Raw genomic sequence first — 24,497 nt, forward strand, 5'->3', positions numbered from 1 at the left:
ATATATTCCTAAGGCTGATGCCCAAGAGATGACTGCCTACATTTTCTTTAAGGAGTTTTACAGTTTCAGGTCTCAAATTTATGTCTTTAAGCCATTTTGAGGTTATTTTTGTGTATGGTATAAAAAGTGGCCCAGTTTCATGCTTTTGCAAGTAGCAGTCCAGTTTTTCCAGCACCATTTATTGAAAAGACCATATTTTCCCCCATCGTACATGCTTGCATTCTTTGTTGTAAATTGACCATGTAAGTGTGGGTTTATTCCTATCCTCTCTATCCTGTTCCATTAACCTCATGTCTATTTTTGTGCCAGTACTATACTGGTTTTTGATTGTTATGGCTTTGTAGCATATCTTGAAATCAGGGATTGTGATACCTCCAGCTTTGCTCTTATCTCTCAAGATTGCTTTGTATATTCAAGGTCTTTTGTGGTTCCATACAAATTTTAGGAATATTCTAATTCTGTGAAAAATACTACTGATATTTGGGTAGGGATTATATTTAATCTGTAGATTGCTTTGGGTGGTATTAATATTTTAACAATATTCTTTAAATCTATGAGCATGGTATACCTTTCCATTTGTTCATGTCATCTTCAACTTCTTTCTTCAATGTCAGTTTCAGAGTAGAGGTCTTTCACTTCCTTGGTTAAATTTATTCTTACATATTTTTTGATGAAATTGTTTTTTTAATATTTCTTTCTGCTACTTTGTTATCAGTGTAGAGAAATGCCACCAATTTCTGTGTATTAATTTTGTATCCTGCAACTTTAATGAATTTATTTATTCTAAGAGTTTTTTGGTGGAGTCTTTAGGGTTTTCTATGTATAGTACTATATGTCATCTGTGAATAGTGACAGTTGTATTTCTTCACCAATTTTTATTCCTATTATTTCTTTTTATTTTCTGCTGCAGCTAGGATTTCCAGTACTAGGTGGAATAAAAGTGGTAGGATTGGACATCTCTGACTTGTTTTTGATCTTAGAGGGAAACCTTTCAGTTTTTTACCATGGAGTATGATATTAAGCGTGGGTTTTTCTTATATTGTCTTTATTATGTTAAAGTATTCCCTGTAAACCCACTTTGTTCAGCATTTTTATCATGAATGGATGTTGTATTTTGCAAAATGTTTTTCCCGCATCTATTGAGATTGTTGTATGGTTTTTATTCTTCTTCTTTTTAATGTGATATATCATATTGGTGCTTGGAAATACTGAACTCCCTTTGCATCTCTGGAATGAATCCCACTTGATTGTAGTGAGTGATCCTTTTTAATATAGTTTTAAATTTGGTTTGCTAATATTTTTGAGGATTTTTGCATCTATGATCCCCAGGAATGTTGGCCTATAGTTGTCTTTTTTTGTAATGTCTTTTGTCTGGTTTCAGTATCAGAGTAATGCTGGCCTAATGGAATATGAAAACTTTCCTTCCTCTTCTATTTTTTGGAGTAGTTTGAGAAGACCAGGTATTAACTCTTCTTAAAAAGTTTGGTAGAATTTGCCTGTGAAGACCTCTGGTCCCGGACTTTTTTCTGTTGGGAGTTTTTGATTACCAAATGCAATTTCATTACTAGTAATTGGTCTGTTCAAATTTTCTATTTCTTCCTGATTAAGTTTTGGAAAACTATGTTTTGGGGAATTTACCCATTTCTTCTAGTTATCCAATTTGTTGGCATCTAATTTTTCATATTATTCTCTTTATAATTCTTTATATTTCTGTGATGTTGTTGTTATTTCTTTTTTGTTTCTAATTTTGAATCCTTTTATTAATGAGTCTAAGTAGAGATTTATCAATTTTATCTTTTCAAAAAAACCAGCTCTTGGTTTTCTTGATCTTTTCTATTTTTTTTTTTTTAGTCTCCACTTATTTCTATTTTAATCTTTATTATAGCTATACTTGTACTAGCTTTAGAAAAATAACAAAGCCCTGTTTCTTTAGGTATAAGGTTAGATTAAGACTTTTCTTATTTCTTATAACAGGCCTACATTGCTATCAACTTCCCTCTTAGAACTGCATTTACTGTGTTTTAAAGATTTTGGACAGTTTCCATTTCCGTTCACCTTTGTGTATTGTTTGATTTTCCTCTTTATATTCATTGACCTATTTAGTGTTTAGTAACATATTGGTTAGCCTTCTTGTATTTGTGTTTTTTCCATTTTTTTTATTGTAATTGGTTTCTAGTTTCATACCATTGTGGCTGGAAAAGATGCATGATTTGATTTCAGTCTTATAAAATTTATTGGAACTTGTTTTGTGGCTTAGCATGATCTATCCTAGATAATGTTCCATGTGCACTTAAAAAGTATATGTTATTCTATTTTTGAATGGAATGTTCTGTATGTCTGTTAGATCCATCTGGTCTAATGTAATTCAAAGCCATTGTTTCCTTGTTGATTTTCAGTCTGGCTGATCTATCCATTGATGTAAGTGGGGTGTTAAAGTCCCCTAATGTTATTGTATTACTGTCAATTTCTCCCTTAATGTCTGTTAATATTTGCTTTATACATTGAGGTGCTCCTATGTTGGGTACGTAGATATTTACCATGGTCATATCCTCTTCTCAAACTGATCTCTTTATCATTATGTTATACCCTTCTTTGTCTCTTGCTACACTCTGTTTTAAAGTCTATCTTGTCTGATATAAGTACTGTTACCCTAGGTTTTTGTGGTTTGGTTTGGTTTGGTTTTGTTTCCATTTGCATGGATGATCTTTTTCAATTCCTTCACTTTCAGTCCATATATTTTTTGGTCTGAAGTGAGTCTCTTGTAGGCAGCATATAGATTGTTCCTTTTTTAAAATCCATTCAATTGCATTATGTCTTTTGATTGGAGCATTTAGTCCCTTTATATTTAGTTACTGATAGGTATATACTTATTGCTGTTTTGTTTTGTTTTGTTCTTTTCGTTCCTTTCATCTTCTGCTGCTCTCTTTCCCTATAGTTTGATGGCTTTCTTCAGTATTATGCTTGGATTCCTTTCTCTTTATTTTTTGTGTATACATTAGAGGTTTTTATTTTGTAGTTATCACTGAATCCATATATAACATCCTAGGTGTATAGCAGTCTAATTTGACGGACACTTATGTTCAAACACATCCTAAAACCACTAAATTTTTTCTCCCCCTCCCTATTTTATGTATATGATGTCATATTTTACATCTTTTTATTTTGTGCATCTCTTAACTAACTTTAGTAGATATAACTGATTTTTACTACTTTTGTGTTTTAACCCCTCACTGGCTTTGTAAGTAATTAATCTACTACCTTTACTGTATGGTCACTTTCACCAGTGAAGTTTTTTCCTAGCATGGCCTCTTCTTCCCACTTAACAAATTCCCTTTAATATTTCTTCTAAGGCTGGTTTAGTGGTGATGAACTCTTTTAAAATTTGTCTGGAAAAACTCTCTCTCCTTCAATTCTGAATAATAACCTTGCCAAGTATTCTTTGTGATGGACTTTTTCCTTTCAGCACTTTGAATATATCATGCCGCTTTCTTTAGGCCTGCAAAATTTCTGCTAAAAAATCAGCTGATAGCCTCATGAGATTTCCCTTGTATGTAACAGTTTGCTTTTTTCTTGGTGCTTATAAGATTCTCTATCTTTAATCTTTGCCACTTTAATTATTGCATGTCTTGGTGTGAACCTCCTTAGGTTCATCTTGTTTAGGGATCTCTCTGCTTCCTAGATCTGGATGTCTAGGAAGTTTTCTGTCTACCCTCTCCTGGGATCTGTAACCTGTTATCATTTTTTTTTTAATTTTTGCTATTCAGCTTCGTTGTTTCCATTACCCTGTCTTCCAGATCTCTGAACAGTTCTTCTGCATCTTCTAATCTGATGATTCACTTTAGTGTATTCTTCATTTCAGTGAGTGGGGCTTTATTATATTTTCTGTCTCTTTGTTGAAATTCTTGCTGAATTAATCTCTTTTCTCAAGTCTAGTGAGTATCTTTTTTTTTTTTTTTTAATTTTTTTTTTTCAACGTTTATTTATTTTTGGGACAGAGAGAGACAGAGCATGAACGGGGGAGGGGCAGAGAGAGAGGGAGACACAGAACGGAAATAGGCTCCAGGCTCTGAGCCATCAGTCCAGAGCCCGACGCGGGGCTCGAACTCACGGACCGCGAGATCGTGACCTGGCTGAAGTCGGACGCTTAACCGACTGCGCCACCCAGGCGCCCCACAAGTCTAGTGAGTATCTTTACCACCAGTACTTTTGTGTTGTTGGTTTTTTTTTTGGGGGGGGGGGGTGTTTTTTTGTTTTTGAGAGAGAGAGAACATGAGCAGGGGAGGGGCAAGGGCAGAAGGAGAGAGAGTATCCCAAGCAAGCTCCATTCTCAGCACAGCCTGATGCAGGGCTCCATCCCATGACTGTGAGTGAGATCATGACCTGAACTGAAGTCGAGTCAGATGCTCAGCTGAGCCACCTAGGCTCCCATACCACCATTACTTTGAACTCCTTATCAGACATATTGCTTATGATGTTTCATTTAGCTTTTTGTCTGTGGTTTTGTCTTGTTCTTTCATTTAGGAACTGTTCCTCTGTCTCATTTTGTCTAACTCTGTTTATTTCTGTGTATTAGGTAGGTCTCCTGGTCTTGAGAGTAGTGGTTTTCTGTAAAAGAGGTACTGTGGTTCCCTGTAGCACTATTCCCCAATGTAATCAGAACCAGTTACTCCAAGGATTCCCTTTGTGGGAGCTGCGTGCATCCTCTGGTTGTGGCTGAGCTGTGATTACTCTGGACACACTACTGGGTGACACTGGCCTGCAGGCCAGCCAGCTGCTATGACCTGCTTTGCGTAATGTGTATATACTGTGCAGGGTTAAGGCTGTTCAGAGGCCCAGCTACAGGCACTGTAGCCATGCTGATGGGTGGGGCTGGCACTTAGCCTAGCTGTCTGAAATTAACCTCTACTACAGCTGCAGGCACACCAAAGGACAGGGCTTTCTCTCTGTGCATAAACTATGATACACCAGTGTAAAGGGATTATTCACCCCCTTCCCAGGTCACTTTTGAGTTGCACCAGTCCCTGCCAGGGCTGCCTGCCAGGTGCAATGGGGCAGGAGCTACTTTGGAGAGATGCCTGTCTTGGCAGGTGGGTTGGTTGTACAGAAGAATGCTAGGGTGTGGCATGCAGTACCAGCAAGGTAAATGGAGTGTTAGCTGGATCCCCAAACATCCTTTTAGAAGATAGCAAGAAAAATGCCCACAAGCACTTTTGTTCCCAGAGAAATCTGCAAATCTCTGCCCTCCAACATACATTCTAAGATTAGTCAATTAATCTCCTTCACATATACTTCAGGTGCTTTTCAAACTGCTGTTTCTGTGCTGTGTGTCAGGCCGTTATTTAGCATGCTGGCTCTTTAAAGGTGGGGACTCAGTTTCCTATCACCCTCCTGCCCTCCTGGAGCTAATCCCTGCTGATTTTCAAAGGCAGACTTTATGAGGACTCATCTTCCTAGTGCTGGTCCCCAGGGCCAGGATTGTCCAGTGTGGGGTTTGCTCCCCCTCACTTCTCCATGTCTGTGATGTCCCTCCCATTTGTGGTTAGTCACAATGGGGGTTTGGTTCCTGATGACCACCTCTCCTACCCTTTTCGATGTGCCCTTCTATGATTAGCTGTGGAAGCAATCGTCAGGTTGTTTTCAGAGTTATTTGCCTAAGTGTAGTTGTTATCTCAATGTGTCTGTGGGAGGAGGTGAGCTCAGGATCCTCCTACTCCACCATCTTCCAAATCAAGAATAGATGTCCCTCCTAAATACCTTGTTAACAAGATACATATCAGGTCCTCACCATGTTGCAAATCTGGCCAGCCCCCTGGGAAGAGGCACTGCTACATTGTGACTCTGAGTAAGCAAGAAGAGTAGCCTCCACAAGAATTGATGACATAAGCCAAACTCCTTATGGATAAGCCTAGGACAAAGAGCCTCTGTCACCCAGGTGTTTCTCCCCTCTGCCCACTTTGTTCAGAGTTTTTATCATAATGGAATGTTGAATTTTCTCAGATACATTGCATCTATTGAGATGATCCTATTATTTTAACCTTCCCATTGTTAATGTGTTGTATCACTTTGATTTCAGATGTTGAACCACACTTATGCCCTTGGAGTACATCCCAGTTGATGGCGGTACATGGTCTTTTCAATGTATTCTTGAATTTGGTTTGCTAATATATTGCTGAGGATTTTGGCATCTATGTTCATCAGAGATGTTGGCCTACAATTTTCTTTTCTTGTGTCCTTTTCTGGTGTTGGTAATGCTAATCTCAAAATGAGTTTGAAAGTATTCCCTTCTCTTCTACTCTTAGGAAGAGTTTCAAAAGGATTGTTATTAATTCTTCTTTGAATGTCTGGTAGAATTCACCAGTGAAGCTTTTTGGTCCTGGACTTTTGTTTGTTGGGAGGTTTTGATTACTCAATGTCCCTAGTAGTAATCAGTCTGTTCCAGTTTTCCCTTTTATCAATAATCAGTCTTGGTTTTTAGAAATTTCTTTCTTCTAGGTTGTCCAATTTGTTGGAGTACTATAATAATAGTCTTATGGGGCAGGGGCACCTCAGTGGCTCAGGTCATGATCCCAGGGTCATCGGATCTAGTGGAGCCTGCTTGGGATTCTCTCTCTTTCTACCCTTCTCCCCTGCTCATGCTCTTTATCTTTAAAACAAAATTTTAAAAATAATAATAGTAGTCTATTATCCTTTATATTTTTGTGTTATCAATTGGAAAAATCTCCTATTTCATTTCTGACTTTGACAAACCTCTAGCTAGAGTCACCAAAAAACAGAGGACTCGGTTTTATTTTTTCAAAGAACCAGCTTTTAGTTTCACTAACTTTTTCTATTCTGTTCTGATCATTGTTATTTCCTTCTGCCTACTAACTTTGAGCTTTCTTTGTTCTTTGAGGTGTAAGTTAGGTTGAGATTTTTGTTTCTTGAGGTTGGCATGCATTGCTATGAAATTTCCTCTTAGAACTGATTTTGCTGCATCCTTTAAGTTTTGGTATGTTGTATTTCCATCTGTCTGAAAATATTTATTCTCTTTTAATTTCTTCTTTGATGCATTGGTTGTTCAGTAGCATGTTGTTTAATCTTCACATATCTGTGAATTTTCTTATTACTCTTTTCTAGTTTCATACCATTGTGGTCAGAAAAGGTGCTTTATATGATTGTAGCCTTATTAAAACTTATTTTGGCCTAATATATGATCTATGCTGGAGAATGTTTCAGTGTACTTCAGAATAATGTATATACAGTTGCTTTTGAATGGAATGTTCTATATTTATATCTGCTAAGTCCATTTGGGATAACATGTTAAGGTCAATGTTTCATTATTGATTTTCCGTCTGGATGATCTATCCATGAGTGTGAGTATTAAAGTCCCCTACTATCATTGGTGTCTATTTCTTCCTGTACATCTGTCAATATTTGCTTTATATATTTAGGTACTCCTATGTTGGATGCATAAGTATTTACAAATGGTCTATCCTCTTGTTGGATTGACCTCTTCATTAATAAGAGACAAAGATTGCCATTACATAGTCTTTTTTTTTTTTAGGTCTATTTTGTCTGAAATAAGTGTAGCTACCCATGCCTTATTTTGATATCCAGTAATATGGATTACCTTTTCCATCCCTTCACTTTAAGTGTGTGTCTTTACATCTGAAGAAATGGGCCTCATTTTTTTATCCAGTCACCCTCTTTTGATTAAAGCATTTATAATTAATTTACACTTAATATAATTATTGATAGCTATGTACTTACTGCTTTTTTGTAGTTCCTGTTCCTTTCTTCTTCCCTTACTCTCTTCCTTTGTGGTTTGATGACTTTCTTTAGTGATAAGCTTAGAGTCCTTTATCCTTATCTTTTGTGTATTCACCATAGGCTTTTGCTTTGTAGTTACCGTGAGGTGTACCTACAATAACTTATATCTATAACAATCTATTTTAATTGACATCAACAAATTTGATTCCATTCTAAAGCTCTCCGTTTTTACTCTGTCCCCATTTTGTTTTTGATGTGACATTTTACATCGTTTTATCTTGTGATCCCTTAACTAATTAGAGTTGTTTTTACTACTTTTGTCTTTTACCCTTCATTCTAGGTTTATAAGTATTAATCATTACCTTTTCTATATATTTACCTTTACCAGTGAGTTTATACTTTAGGGGCACCTGGGTGGCTAAGTCGGTTAAGAGTCCAACACTTGGTTTGGGCTCAGGTTATGATCTCTTGGTTTGTGGGATCGAGCCCTGCTATCAGCATGGAGCCTGCATGGGATTCTCTCCTTTCTCTCTGCCCCTCCCCCTGCTCACACACACTCTTAAAACAGAAAAGTGAGTTTATACTTTCATATGTTTTCTACTTACTCATTAGTAACCTTTGTATTTAGCTTAAAGCTGGCCCTTTAGCAATTTTTGCTTATATTCACTTTTTTATGTAACAAAGTCTTGTGATATTTCTTTTGCTACTGAAGATGTTGAGTTTTTTTTAGCTGAAATATAATAGACATAGGATATCCTCTTTTAACATTTCTTCTAAGGCTGTTTAAGTGATTGTGAACTTCTTTGCCTGTCTGAAAAACTCTGATTCTGAACTTAATTGGAAGTTTTTTCTTTCAGCAGGCTGCAGGTAAGAAGACAATGATACAATATATTCAACATTTTTGCTAAAAAAAAATCTGATAGTCTTAACAGGGTTCCCTTGTATGTAACAGATTGTTGGGGTTTGTTTTTTCACCGATTTTAATATACCCTCCTTATCTTTAACCTTTGACACATTGTGGGTCTCTTTGGATTCATCTTCTTTGGAGTTCTCTGGGTTTCCTAGATCTGTTTCCTTCCCCAGGTTAGGGAGGTTTTCAGCCATTATTTCTTAAAAGAAGTTTTTTGTTCCTTTTTCTCTCTGACCCTTCTAGGTCCCCTATAATGCAAATGTTGGTATATTTGCTGTTGTCCTGTAAGTTCTTTAAACTATCTTCATAGTAATTTCATTTTTTTTTTTGCTTCTGTCATTGGATGAGTTTTACTGCCTTGAGGTGACTAGTCCTTCTGCTTCATCTGTTATTGAACCCTTCCTGTATATTTGTCAGTGTAGTTACTGTGTTCTTTACACAGTTAAGAATAGTGTGTGACTTCTATTTGGTACTTTCTTATATTTTCTATCTTCTCACAATGTTGACTCATCCTTATTCATCCATGCTGAATTTCTCAACGCTTTCAGGTGATGCCAATGTTATTGGTCCAAGGACTACCCTTTAAAGAGTAGCAAGCCTTGAGGCATTACAAATTATGGTGTACTGTTTGATCTCACAATCCTGTTGATATTTGCCTATTGGTGATATCGTTGGGATATGCTTCAAACTATGGATGTCCTCCAAGATTCCACATTCTGCTCTGAATGAAAATGGCAATTGTTTCTGACAACAAAATCCTTTTGGAATAGTTTCATGCAAATACCTGTTCCTTCATGTGTCTACTACTTTGAAGTCTATGGAAACCATGCTGATTTTAGTCTCAGTAGTACTAAGACCACTTTCTGAGCTCTAACAGTATGGCTTCATGTTCATAATTCAACTTTCTTCTTTTAATACAACATACATTTATGAGGCACCTGTCTTGTGTGGGGAATGTGTTCCATAAAAGCACGTGTGAAGGAATGAAACTGAAAGCATCCCCAGAATGTTTGCATGAAAATTAGGTGAGAGTTAGAAATATATAAATGTCGCTGGAAAACAGGTGCAAGATCATGAGAAGTCTTGTATGTTGTATGAGGAGTTTGGATTTTATTATAAATTCCACCCTGTTTGGAGGCAACTCTCTTAGGAGTATCACAGTCAGAGTTATATATTTTTTTTTAATTTTTTTTTGTTTGTTTTTTTTCAACGTTTATTTATTTTTGGGACAGAGAGAGAGGGAGACACAGAATCGGAAACAGGCTCCAGGCTCTGAGCCATCAGCCCAGAGCCTGACGCGGGGCTCGAACTCACGGACCGCGAGATCGTGACCTGGCTGAAGTCGGACGCTCAACCCACTGCGCCACCCAGGCGCCCCCAGAGTTATATTAAAAGATTATAGATTATAGAATCTATAGATTATAGATTAAAAGATCATACATTCAGCAGTATAGTATTTAATTGGGAAGTGATAAGACTGGAGAAAGAGAAACCTAGTTGTGCTGATAGAAATGAAGGCAATGTAAATGGAGAAGAGAGTCTGTGAAAAGTGTGATTTGTGTGGCTTCAGTGGTGCTTGAATATCATAGATGAGAGAGGAAGAGGAAGCTGACACTCAAGTTTGTAAAAGGACTGAACAACTAGGTGGGAATACAGAAAAGAGCCAACATGGTGATATGTTTGTGAAATATCCAATTAGATATTTTATTAAGCAGTTGCATGTAGATCTGGGATTTAAAAAGGTAGTATATGAAGAAAGGCACAGGATAGAACTTTCAAGAACACTAATCTGCAGAAATAGGAGGTGGGGGGGGGGGTAGATAACCTAATGAATAGAAGAAGAAAGTATATTCACAAAGCATAACAAAGAAGTTTCCAGAAAGAAGAAAGGATAAGGGATATCAAAATGGATTGGAAAGAACAAACAAGAAAAAGTAAACATTAGCCAGTACCCACGGGAGCTTGACTGACCGTTACTGGTGGTCTGTGAAGGGCAGTTTCAGTGTGACAATGGGCACTTAAGGCAGTGAGCAATTTACAGTTGTGGCCAAAAGACATCAGCAAAATGACAGACTAGGTAGCCATTCTCCCATGGAAACATCAAAAAACAATCAGAATATAGGAGGAAGAGCCTACAACAACCAAGCAAACACCCAAATAAAGTAAAATCACCTTCAGAAAAGTAGGAAATTTTGTGGCATTTTCACTCACCCTTCCCCATCTATTCCCTAGTATGGCACTGTCTTGGTGTAGAGGCATCAGCAGTCCATTTCCCTCCTTCAATCCATAGGGAGCATAGAAAATCCTGTCTGCAATGTTCTAACCTGTCAGGGAACTACCTAAAGGAATGGTTTCTGTCTTCTTTAACTCAGGTATCAAATGAGGAGAAAAAGGCAGCCACTAGTTGTGAAAGCTATAGGGGGACTACAGACCTGCAGACACCTAGGGCAAGAGATTACAGATAAAGACATAAAATAGAGCATCGAGGGCCCTAAGAATTTGGGTTAATTTCCTAGAACATCTCACCCCATTAGAAAGGAGACAGTTGTACAAAGGAATTGAGAAAGCTACCTGCAGGTCCAGGCAAGACATATGCTCCAAAAAGACCTGAGCATATCGTAAGTTTTCATCACAGGCTTGATTCCTAGACACAGAGACAGCATACAAAGACTGAGAGAGATGTTTTTTTCGAATGTTCCTTAAGAAGGAAAACAGGAAAATTCACAAATATTGGGAAATTAGAAAATACTTTGAGACAAGTGAAAATGCGAGATGTAGAGAATGCAGTGCTAAGAGAAAAATCTATATTTGTAAATGCTTGCATTAAAGAAAGACTTAAAGTAAACTACCTAACTTCAGGCCTTAGGGAACGAAAAGAACAAGAGCAAACTAAACCCAAAGCCAATAGAAGAAATAATAAAGACAAAAGTGGATAAATATATTTATAGTTTGTAAATAAAAATCAATGAAACCACCAGTTCTTCCAAATTTAGCTACACTAAGAAAAAAATATTAAAATTTGAAATGAAAGTGGGAACACTGATTTTACATAAATAAAAAAGATTATATCAATACTATGAACAATTGTACACCAACAGATTGGATGACCTACATGTAAGAATTTCCTAGAAACACACAACCCACCAAGACCAAATCATGAAGAAATAAAAATTTGCATATACCTATAACTAATAAAGAGATTCAATCAGTAATCAAAAACCTCACACCAAAGAAGAGCCCTGGACCAGATGCCCTCACTGGTAAATTCTACCTACATTTATTCTTCCTAAAAATTGAAAGGGAGGGAACACTAACACTCCATAACTCATGATATGAGGCCAGGATTGCCCTGATACCAAAGCCAGGGGAAGACAGTACAAGAAAGCTAAAGACCCGTTTAATTTTTTTTTTAATTTTTAACGTTTGTTTATTTTTGAGAGACAGAGTGCAAGTGGGGGAGAGGCAGAGAGAGAGAAGACAACTTGAAGCAGGTTCTGAGCTTTCAGCACAGAGCCCGACGTGCGGCTCAAACCCACCACCCATGAGATCATGACCTGAGCCAAAGTCAGATGCTTTACCAACTGAGCCACCAAGGCACCCCTCCCTTTTAACTATTAATGCAGAAATTCACTGCTGTGAAAAGATACTCTTTTTTTTAAATATATTAAGACTTATTTTGTGGCCTAACATGGAAAAAAAATGTGTATTCAGCTATGGTTGGGTAGAGTGTCCCATATAGGTCTCTTAAGGACAACTGGACTACAGTCTTGTTAAATTCTTTTTTTTATCTGTTGTTTGCTTGTCCTATCCATTATTGAAAGTGGGGTATTTTAACTGTCCAATCATTATTGTAGAACTATCTATTTCTTCAGTTTGATTCGTGCATTTTGGAGGTCTGATGGTTATGCATATATGTTAATTGTTGTTAGAACTTCTTGGCCATATAATTTCCTTCTTTGTCTCTTGCAACAGTTTTGACCTAAAATGTGTTTTGTCTGATATTAGGATATCCATCACAGTGCTCTTTTGGTTACTGTTTTTGCATGAAATATCTTTTTCCATTCATCTTTTACATTCAAAGTCTCGTGTAGATAGGTTTAAAAAATAATCAAATTCTAAGCTATCAGGCAAATATCTGTGACTTTTGATTGGGGAGCTTTTTTCCATTTAAATAAGCTCTGATAGGGCGAGTAGCTCAGTAAGTTGAGCAACTGACTCTTGATTTTGGCTCAGGTCATGATCTCAGTTTGTGAGGTCAAGCCTTGCATTGGACTCCTTGCTGACAGCACGCAGACTGCTTGGGATTTTTCTCTCTCTGCCCCTTCCCTGCTTGCACTCTCTAAAATAAAATTTAAAAAATAAAAATAATCCCTGAGAAGGAAGGACTAACTTTTGCCACTCTGTTTTTGGTTTGTCTTCTGGCTTCCTCCACACCTCATTCCCTCCATTACTGCAGAATCCTCAACAAAATTCAATTGTTGAAGAAAAAGCATTTGAAGAAACTCAAAATCCTTTTGTGATAAAAACTCAACAAACTAGTAATAGAAACTACCTCAAAATAAAAAAAGACCATATATGAAAAGTCCACAGCTAAAAAAAAATAAAAAAAAAATAAAAAAAAAAAACCACAGTTATCATAACTTTTCTCCTAAGATGAGGAACAAGATGAGAATGCAATGCTCACCACTTCCATTCAACATAGTATTGGAAGTTCAGAGCAACTAGGCAAGGAAAAGAAAGAAAAGCCACCCAAGTTGGAAAGGAAGAAGTCAAATAACCTTTGGTTCATAGATGACATGATCTCATATGTAAAAATCCTAAAAATCCCAAAAACACCAGAATATGTCTCTTAGAGAATATGTTGCAAGATATAAAATCAATAGAAATCAGTTCATATCTATAAATGAATTATGAACTATCTGAAAAGGAAAGAAAGTTATTCCACTTACAAAAATACTTACAAATTTAACCAAGGAGGTGAAAAACATGTACACTGAAAACTACAAAACATTACTAAAAGAAATTAAAGAAGACAGAAAACTTATTAAGATGTCAGTACTGCTCAAATTGATCTAGAGATTCAAAATCCCAATGGCTTCTTTGCAGAAATAAGAAAATCCATTCTAAAATTCAAATGGAATGTCAAAAGCTCTTGAATAGCCAAAAAAAATCTTAAAGAGCAAAGTCAGAGACTTTACACTTCCTGGTATCAAAACGTACTACAAAGCTACAGTAATCAAAACAATGGTAGTTCTGGCACATAGACCAATGGAATAAGATAGAGAACCCAGAAATAAACTTTTGTATATATAATCAGATTAAGTGTGCCAAGATCATTCAATGAGGAAAGAACAGTCTTTTCAATAAATGGTGCTGGGTAGCTGGATAACCATATGCAGAGAATGAAGCTGGATCCTTATTTTAATCATATACAAAAATGAACTGAAAATGACTGAAATAAGCTCTTAGAAGAAAATATAGGGAAGAAGCTTCATAATATTGGATTGGCAATCATTTTTTCGCTAGGACACTAAAAGTACAGTTAAATGAAAAATTACATAAAAGCTCTTCTTCATCAAAGGACACTACCAACAGTGAAAAGGCAACCCCCAGATTGGAAGAAATTATTTGCAAATCATATATCTGATAAAGGATTAATATCCAAAATATAGAGAACTGCAACTCAACAACACAACAGAAAGCCTAGACTAGACATTTCTCCAAAGATACACAAATGGACAGTACACACAAGAAAAGATGTTTGACATCACTAACAATTAGGGAAATGCAAATTAAAACCACAATGAGATACCACATCACATCCACTAGGATAGCGATTATTTTTTTAAATAAAATTAACACATGTGGGTGGAGAAATTGGAACCCTTGTGCACTGTTGATGGGAATGTAAAATGGCACAGCTACTATAGAAAACAGTATGGCAGTTTCTCAAAGTATTGGACATAGAATTACCATATGATCCAGCAATTCCACTTGTGGACTAATGTTCATAGTAGCATCACAGTGGTCAAAAGGTGCACACAACTGACATGTCCATTGATGGATGGATGGATGAACAAAATGCAGTGAGTACTTGCAATGGAATATTATTCAGCCTTCCAAAGGAATGAAATTCTATACATGCTACAATATAAGTGAACCTTGAAAACGTTAACTGAAATAAGCCAAGCACACGATAATTACAGGCCAATATCCCTGCTGCCCATAGATGCAAAAACTCTCTACAAGATTTTCACTAGCCAGATTCAATAATATATTAAAAGAATCATACACCATGAGCAAATGGAATTTACCCAAGGGCTGCAAAGATGATTCAACATCCACAAAATGATCAGTGTGATACACCAATTTAACAAAATAAAGGATAAAAATCATACCTCAATAGATGTAGAAAAAGCATCTTAAAAACTCTTAAAAGTGGGTATAGAGGGAATGTACCTCAGCATAGTAAAGGCCATAGATGACAAGTCCACAGCTAACATCATACTCAATGGTAAAAAGCTGAAAGCCTTTCTTCTAAGATCAGAAACAGGAGAAGGATTCCCACTCTCCCCATCTTTATTTAACATAGTGTCAGAAGTCCTAGCTAGAACAAGTAGATAATAAAAGTGTCCAAATTAAAAGGAAATAAAACTGTCATGTTTTGCAGATGACATGCTATTATTATGAATAGAAAGCCCTAAAGACTCTATAAAAAGAAACTGTTACAATAAACAAATTCAGTAAGTTGCAGGATACAAAATTAATATGCAAAAACTAGCACCAAACTATCAGAAAGAGAAATGAAGAAAACAATCCCATATACAATTGCATCAAAAAGAAAAATATACCTAGGACTAAATTTAACCAAGGAGGTGATGCAAGAATTATATATTGAAAACTAGGAGACATTTATGAAGGAAATTGAAGACACAAATGGAAATACAGCCTGTGCTCATGGATTGGAAGAATCAATATTGATAAAACATCCATATTGCCCAAAGCAATATACAGATTAAATACAATCCCAATCAAAATTCCAATGGCATTTTTCACAAAAAATGAACAATCCTAAAATTTGTATGGAACAAAAAATATATAGCCAAGAAATCTTGAGGAAGAAAAAAGCTAGAGACCTCATGCTCCCTAATTTCAAACTATATTAAAAAGCTATAGTAATCAAAACCATACGGTATTGGCATAAAAACAGAAATCGATCAATAGAACAAAATAGATACCCAGAATTAAACTCATGTATGCATGGTCAATTAATTTACTACAAGGGAGCTAAGAATATACCATGAGGAAAGGACAGTCCCTTCAATAAATGAGGTTGGGAAAACTGGACAGTCACATACAAAAGAATGAAAATTAACCACTATCTTACACCTTACACAAAAATTAATTCAAAATGGTCTAGGGGCACCTGGGTGGCTCCATGGGTTAAGCATCTGACTCTTGATTTCAGCTCAGGTCACAATCTCAGGGTCTTGAAATTGAGCCCCGTGTCAGAATCTCTGTGCTGGGCATAGATCCTGCTAAAGATTCTCTCTCTCTCTCTCTCTCACTCTCTCTCTCTCTGCCCCTGCCCCACTTGTGTTCACCCATGTGCTCTGTCTCAAAAAAAAAAAAAAAAATGGACTAAAGACTTGAACATAAGACCTGAAACCATAAAACTCTCATCATAAAACATAGGCAGCAAGGTCCTTTGACATAGATTTAAAACCAAAAAAAAAAAAAAAAAAAAAAAAAAAAAAAAAAATACTGGCAATACCTGACACCAAAAGCAAAGGCTACAAAAGCAAAAATAATTAGAACTACATCATACGAAAAAGCATCTGCACAACAAAGGAAACCATCAACAGAATGAAAAGGCAAGCTATGGGATGGGAAAAAAACATTTGCAAATCATACATCTAATAAGGGACCACTGTCCAAAATATATAAAGAACTCATGAAACTCAATAGCAAAACAAAAACAAAAACAAAAAAAAAATCCAATTTTTAAAATGGGCAGAAGATTTGAATAGACATTTTTCCCAAGAAGACATAGATGGCAAGCAGGTACATGAAAAGGTATCTTAGTACATAATCACCAGTTATCAGGAAAATGCCAATCAGAACCACCACAAGATATTACCCCACACCTGTCAAAATGACTATTATCAAAAAGATAACAATTGTTGGCAAGGATATGGAGAAAAGATAACCCTTGTGCGCTGTTGGTGGAAATATGAATTGGTGCGGCCAGTATGGAAAACAGTAGGGATGTTCCTCAAAAAACTGAAAACAGAACCACCATGTGAACCAGCAATTCCACTTCTGGGTAGAATTTATCCAAAGAAAATGAAAATACTCAAAAAGACATATGTAACCCCATATTTATTCCATTATTTATAAATAAGATATTCAAGCAATCTAAAGGGCCAGCAATGGTGAATGGATAAAGAAATTGTGATATATATATGTAATATATGTATATAATATGTATATAATATGTATGTAATACATATATAATGTATATATGTATTATACATACATATTATATACATGTATACACATATACATATATACATTACACATACATATTATACACATACATATATATGTATTATACATACATATATGTGATATAATATGTATGTATAATGGAATATTATTCAGCCATTAGAAGGAAATCTTGCCATTTGTGACAACATGAATGGACCTTGAGAGCATTACACTAAATGAAAGAAGACAAATACCCTGTGATCTCTCCTGTATGTGGAATCTAATACAAATGTGCACATGCACACACACACACACACACACACACACACACAGAATAGATTGGTAGGAGTTGCCAGAGGCAGGAAAATTAAAGGTAAGAGAAATGGGTGAAGGGGGCCAAAAAGAAAAAATAAGATTTTTTTTAAAGATTTTTACTTATAATTTTGAAGGTTAACAGCTCCCCGGTGGACACTTGGAGTCTAAAGATCCCCAAGAGATTTCTTTCAAAAGTGACCTCCACGAGATGTCTATCGCCTTACTTTACTCAAATAGAAAATTTTGGCTAAGGATCTGCTGCTTTGGTATGGGGTATTTACTGTGATAGTCTGGCTCCATCAACTCTGGGAAAAGTTTAACAATCTCTCTGAGCACACAGCAGGAGAATGAGCAGAGACAGTGCATACCTAAGTCTACTCCTGTTCATCTGCGCTGGGTTTGACCTGGAAAAAAATGAAGCCAAAGAAAGGAAAGAAATGATGGACTAGTTAACTTGGATGAGTTTAGCAAGAAAACAAACCAAGTTACCCTTTGGACTGAAGGGGTGCTTAAAAGTCTTCTGCTCTAAAGCTTACCACACCACACTCTTAGTATATTATGCCAAGAAACCTTTTTATATGGTTAATCTGGGAGGGAGCTGACATTCTCCGACTGGCTCTACACTACCATTAGCCATTTGCTAACAGAAGGCTCATAGACCACAGGAAAGCTAACTATTCCACTATGGCACAAAGAGAAGAAAATATGCCAATGTTTTTTAGTTGATATACAAAGAGGAGCAAGATGAATGATCTGAAGGCCCCAAACAAAATGCTGCAGAAGGGTTCTGTGTTCCATGCAGCCTGAGCATCGCAGCCTCTCCCTTGACTTGGCTAACTTTATACATGCCTCCTTTATCTGCTTCCCAGTGCAATGGGCCTTGCATCGGGCCTCACCTAGCCGTGCAACACAGACAAGTGTTCTGCCAGACACGGGATGGCATCACCTTACCATCAGAGCAGTGCAGTGCCCTTCCAAGGTAAGAGAAAGCCGTGGACCTCCTTTCCGCAGCCCCTGGGTCAACAGCATGGAAAGACAGCGTTAAGTGAGTGTTTCTCCTCTAACATCCCCTTTCCCTTTCGCCCTCCATTCTCCCCAGGCCATTGTTCTCCCTAGAGATAGATGTGCTGAATGTGCCAGGGTGGGTGGGCTCTCCTCTTTTGCAGACAAAGAGTGCAGAAGGTGCTATTCCTTTGAGGGTGGCCTGATACCGCATGAGATCTGCACTAGCCCTAGGGTGCGCAGGAAGTTAGGGCTATGAAGTGACCGCCAGATCTCAAGGGCTCCAGCAGCCCCTCACTCTTGTTGGCCTTCCTATAAAAGTGATGCCGAATGAGGGCTCTTATCCCTGAGTCTCAACCTATCGTTCCCATCCAGTCCCCATTCCCTGTCATGCGTTCCTGTGGCTGTCCCCTTGGGGTGAGGGCTCACCATCCCCGCCCAAGGCCCCAGCCCCAGGCTCTGCCTCTGCCAGCCCCCATCCTGGACAGAGTTTATTCCTGGGTCATACAGCGATACAGACTGTGTACCCATGAGGACGCAGAGGGCCAATCAGAGCAATTGTCCTTCCAAGATCTTACAACCCCTCACTGACGGAGCAGAGACCAGAACCCAGGTCTGGTGGCAATAGAAGTGCTTGAGCAGTTGCCCAACATTCTTAGGTTTGCGACAATGTCTTCACATCTGTTCCCCAGTCCCATGCCCACAGAGGCAGACCCTAACCCCGCCACCCTCGTCCTGCAGGCCCGTGAGCACCCAGAACTGCTGGTCAGAAGCCTGCAGCGTACACTGGAGGGTCAGCTTGTGGACCCTGTGCACGGCGACCTGCGGCAACTATGGCTTCCAATCCCGGCGTGTGGAGTGTGTGCACGCCCGCACCAACAAGGCAGTGCCTGAACACCTGTGCTCCTGGGGCCCCCGGCCGGCCAACTGGCAGCGCTGCAACATCACCCCATGTGAAAACAGTATGTTCCAACCCCAAAGAGTCTTCTGCCAATTCCCCACAGGGCATCGGGGGCAGAGGGCAGTCCCCAGGACTGCACCTGAGCATAGGGCATTGGACCAGGTTTCCCAAGGATTGTGAGCTGGGGCCAGAGTTGGGTATGTTCACAGGGGTGCATGCAAGCGAGCAAAGATGTGTATACGCATGTCCAGGCCACGAAAGATGGCTGAGTGTGCCCCCAAGGGCTCGATCTTGGCCCTGGGCAAAGCCAGGTACTATTGGCCAAATGCTAAACGAAGTCAGCCTCCAGCTCACCCGCAGTAGTTTGGCTGGTACCCAGGGGACGACAACCAGTGCCTCCTGGGGGCCGGGCTACTACTAGACAGAAAGCACCGTTTGCACTAGAAGAGCACACAGAGTGCCTCCTGCCCAGCTGGCCTTGCGCCCATCATGGCTCTGCTTCTCACAGAACAAGGACTGGCTGCCCTCCCTCCTTCCCAACCCACGGGCACCCACCGGAACTGTGCAGGAGCCCATGCCCTTGAGATCTACTCTTTCACTCCCTCCTCCCTCAAGTCTGGATCCTCCTCTGCCCAACACCGGCATTTGTATCCCAGTTGGATATTTTTTCTTCCTCTGGACCCAAAACAAACTGGAGGTCCTTCCCCACAGGAAAGAAGACAAAGTATGAGACAAAGAATACAAAGTTTTTAAATGTTGCCATGCAGTTTTCCCCTAAACGGGGCCTCTGTGAGCATGAGATTTCCAACGCTGAGGCAGATGTCCTGTAGGCAAATTGTCCCACTGCTTATACACTGGGGAGGGATGATCTTTGTTCTCTGTGTGGTGCTGACCCATCTTTATGTCAAGAGCTCACCACAGTTAGCACTAATGTTCAGTCAAAGTATTTCAGACTTCCTATGTTGGTCACAGAAGTCCACAACCCAAATCAGCACCAATAGCTAAGGACCATCTCGTTTGTGCCAATACTGAACTAGAGGCCACAGTGCTCGGGCAAGACACGGTCAGGGGAAGGAGTAGAGAGGCTTGGGTAGACAGTGTTAAGAAACTTTCACGGAGGAAAGAAGGCTCACATTCCAGGGGATGAGGCCATCAACCAGGGCCTCACTTGCACACCACGTCAGAGTGGCGCAGCATTGAGTCCTTCTGGGAACCAGCTCGAGGAGAGCCACTTAAATACCACGGGGAAAGGCCAGCTTGCCTTAGAAGGTCAGGCAGTCCCAAGGAGAGGGAGATGAACGGCGCCCTCCGGAAGGAAGCGTGCCATCAGAAAGGCAATAGAACAGGCCAAGGGTTGGGCCGTGTCAGCCGGCCAACAACGGCAGCCTGTTGGCAGGCTGGGAGGCAGGTGGCTGAGTGCCACCAGAGCAAGGCCAGCCCAGAGATGCTGGACAGCAGGGGCCCCTCCAGCATGGGAGTCCAGTGCCCAAGGCAGACCCCAGGAAGCACCCAGTGGCCACAGCCTTTAGCTCCATTTCACATCTTTCTTTTGTCCCCTTTCCCAGTGGAGTGCAGAGATACTACCAGGTACTGCGAGAAGGTCAAACAGCTAAAACTCTGCCAACTCAGCCAGTTCAAATCTCGCTGCTGTGGGACTTGCGGCAAAGCGTGAAGACAGGGCCCAGGGAAGAACTCTACCCTGGCCACACAGAGGACTCCCGCCACCACCTTGGACAGAACTTAAGCTCTCTTCGTTTATTTATTTATTTTCCTCTCCCCACCCCCGCCCCACACACCCTCGTCCAACCTCCTCCCCCACCCCAGACATGAGGACCTCGGCATGTCCTCTCTCTCGGTTCACTGGAGAACAGAATGTGGGGGAAAGACAAGGAAAGGGGTCTACAGGAGGTTGCAGAGCAGACGCCTCGCCTTCCCACACCCAGGTCCCAAAAAGGCGGAGGAAGAGGCAGGCGTGGCTCCTGGGGACAGCAGGGAGGCAGAGCCAGTGGCAGACGAGAGATGGGAGGGTAGGCCACAGAGCGTTTGCAAAGCATTGGTACAGACTCCAACCAGCTGTGTCTTTCCTGGCAGCACACCGTCCACACGGGAGTGTGCTTCTGCTTTGTGTCCTCCTCTGCCTCAGCCTTGGGAAGAGCAGGCAGGGAGGGGAGGACACCATCGGAAGGCAAAACCCAGGCCAGAACTCAGCTCTTCTGCCGGGGAGCGTCAAGAACTCCAAGCCCGGATACAGAGCAGTAAGGCGGAGACCATCCAAGTAGGCCCGAAGCACACTTGATACAGAAAACCACGTGGGGGCTGGGGCGGGGAGGAGACAGAAGCAAAAAGAAACCTGTGCATGGTCCTCAGCGGGGAAGTGCAGGTAGATGGGGAGGAGTGAGGAGGCTCGGGGAAGGGGCCCTCTGGATGCTGCTGCCCTCGCAGAGGGCACACTGCCTGCTAGGAGACCTGCCCTCCCTGAGGTGCAGGGGAGTCCCCACTCCCCACACTGTCTCGGACTTCTGCCTGTACCCCCCTAGCAAAGCCAGAAAGACATCAAGATCTACTTGTTCGGTCGGGCGGCCCCTCTCCTCTCTCTCTACATCAAGAGTCCCCCCCTCCCCAACCCCAGCCCAGAACGATACTGCTGATGTGGGTCAAGGGCATTCTGAGCAAGAATAGGCTGGGGTTTCTGCCTGTATGGCCTTTGCTGCCCCACTTGAGGGCCAGGGGTGGGGTTCAATTTGCCAGATGGTATCCATCGGGTCACAGTAGCCGCTTCCAGAACCGGCCGGGGCCCGTTCAGGGTGGGACAGTGGGCTTGTGCAGGCCCACTGTAAGAGCGGCGCTCCTATTTATACAGCAGCTTGGGGCAGGGTGATGGGGTGCGGTGGCAAAGCCATAGGATAACTACAGCTCGCAAGAGGGTCCTCAAAGGCTTTTCAACCTGTTCCTACACACACTGAAGTACTATGAACCTTACAGCAATTAATATCCACCCAGTTTTGGTAATCCAGTCAGCAAGGCAGCACACACACTTGCAGTAATGCGGGTCAGCTAGAGTAACATGGCTGCAGCAAAGTCTAGGGGCAAACCTGAAATCCTGGGACCATTTGGCAAATTGTTCTTTCAGCAAAGGGGTTTGGGTGAGTGGTTTTGGCCACCTCCCCCTTGAGTGGACACTGCTCAATAGCCAGGGCAGTGTGGCCACACTCACTCACCCCTCAGACAGCCTGCTCTCGCCTCACATACAGACTCGCAAAATGCCACCCAGCCCCGGGCCACCACCAATACCAGGGCTGTGTTTTCCAGCCCACCTGGAAGTCAAAGACGGGGGGAAGAAGGTATTAAGCTGTGTCCTCCCCAGGTGAGCTACGGACAATTAAGGTGGGTCTCTTTCTTCCTCACCACAATGGGCTCTAAGAAGTCATGTTACTAAAAATCAGCGTAATGTTTATTTAAAATAAAAGAGAATGTTTTCTATGTCTGTATATCTTTTGTGAATATTTATTAGGATTTCTTGTATAAAAACGTGCAATATTAATAATTGTACATTGTCATTCAGAAAACAAAGTATTCGGGGGACTTTTTTATTAACTTCCTGCAGTTGTGTTCCTGTAAACTCTGGTAACTATTGTTCCTATTTTTAATAGAGGCTGATGTTTAACTCTGGATCCATTCACTGTGTACAGAACACATTGTAAAGCTAACATGGGATGACAGGGCAAGAAGAGGGGACTCGTTTGTGACACAATAGTTATGCATGGAATGGAGAATACAAATTCCATACTGCTACTAATGTGGTTGGTTATTTGTAGTTCAATAGCTGTTGAGAATCAGTGGCCAATATTTACATTTTCTAAAAGCCAGTGTCCTCCAGCTCCGCCTCGTGTCAGGTTGGAGCCGTTGGAGGGGGCCTCAGAGCCAGCTCGGAGGACCTAGGTTTGGGGTGGGAAGCAGCGTGCTCCTTGCATGAGATGAATGTACATTTACTGTTTGTTCTGTGAATTGTGACTCAGCAGCAACACAAGATGATTAGAGCTGCTGAATAATATGGAAGGAGGCACTTTCCTCCTCTAAAACACAAAACTGTATTTATATTTTTTGTACAGATAATACAGCTTATTTATTTAACTCTTGTCGTCCGAGTCTCTGTTAAGCTCAGCCTTCCGGTCTCGTTCTGTACAGGGGTTGAGGGTGGTTCCCAGCCACTTACGTGTGTTTGGCCGCCACGGAAGAATGGTGGTTTTGAGCTCTGCATGGGAAGCTGGGAGCCCATGCCTGCAGGGCCAGCTCTGTAAGTGAACTCAAAGGAGCTATGTTTGTGAATGTGCACATATTCAGGTTTAGGACTACCCTTGACAATCATCTCATTTATGGCCCTGGGTAGTGGGAACATGGAGGCCACAGTGCCTTCAGAAAGACAGATACATGGGCATCTCGTGGGTGGAGGGTAGATGCAGATTTGGCTGCAGGAGGAGTCTCCAGGTCAGGCTCCCGCCAACAGGGGCATGCACAGTATAAAGTAGCTGTGTGCTGAAATTCTGGATGGACACCATTAGTAGGAGCTAACACTTACAGATCGTTACTACATTTTCATCCTCACATGAGCCCTATGATTATCTGTATATAGGTAGACAGAGGCCCAGAAAGCCCAAGGTCAACCAGCTAGTGAAACAGGGATCAAACTCCTATAAGTCTGGCTTTTTAGCCACAGCCTTTTCCTTACCCACTATGCCATCTCCAGCTTCTCTGTGCAAGAGCGGACCATGCATGGCCACCATTGTGGGTACCATCTTTCCCTACTGCTTGGAGGCTGGTAGATGACAATGGGACATTTTACTGGAGTTGTCACTTTCTCATCCCCTAAAATCAATTCTTCTGGCATTCTGTGGCCCCTACCTCCCTATTTTTAAAGCACTTTAATAGAAATAAAGCTACTATGGGAAGTGCAGAAAAAAATAAAAGTGTATTGTGGCGTTCTTCATCAATTGTTTCCAGTGGAAGGGCGGCAAGTCTCCAAGCCCCCAGGATGTCCACACAAAGACCTTTGTGGGAGGCACTTAAGAACCCCAGCCTGAAAGCCCAATTCCAATCCATTTTCCAACAACTCACCCATCACATCACAGTCTG

General features: G+C 40.5%; 1 protein-coding gene across 7 annotated transcripts in view; it reads left to right on the forward strand.

Annotated features, from left to right (window-relative positions):
- Window positions 1–23,498, forward strand: part of ADAMTSL1 (ADAMTS like 1) — an 884,660-nt gene extending 861,162 nt beyond the window's left edge. For all 7 annotated transcript variants that reach the window (XM_045467750.1, XM_045467751.1, XM_045467748.1 and 4 more), the window contains 3 exons: window positions 18,334–18,443; window positions 19,208–19,428; window positions 20,933–23,498. In XM_045467750.1, the coding sequence (XP_045323706.1) occupies window positions 18,334–18,443; window positions 19,208–19,428; window positions 20,933–21,039 (438 nt within the window). In that variant the 3' untranslated portion in view covers window positions 21,040–23,498. The remainder of the gene's footprint in view (window positions 1–18,333; window positions 18,444–19,207; window positions 19,429–20,932) is intronic.
- The last annotated feature ends 999 nt before the right edge of the window (window positions 23,499–24,497 follow it).

This window comes from Leopardus geoffroyi, chromosome D4 (assembly GCF_018350155.1).
Source record: "Leopardus geoffroyi isolate Oge1 chromosome D4, O.geoffroyi_Oge1_pat1.0, whole genome shotgun sequence".
In the NCBI taxonomy this organism is placed as follows: domain Eukaryota; kingdom Metazoa; phylum Chordata; class Mammalia; order Carnivora; family Felidae; genus Leopardus; species Leopardus geoffroyi.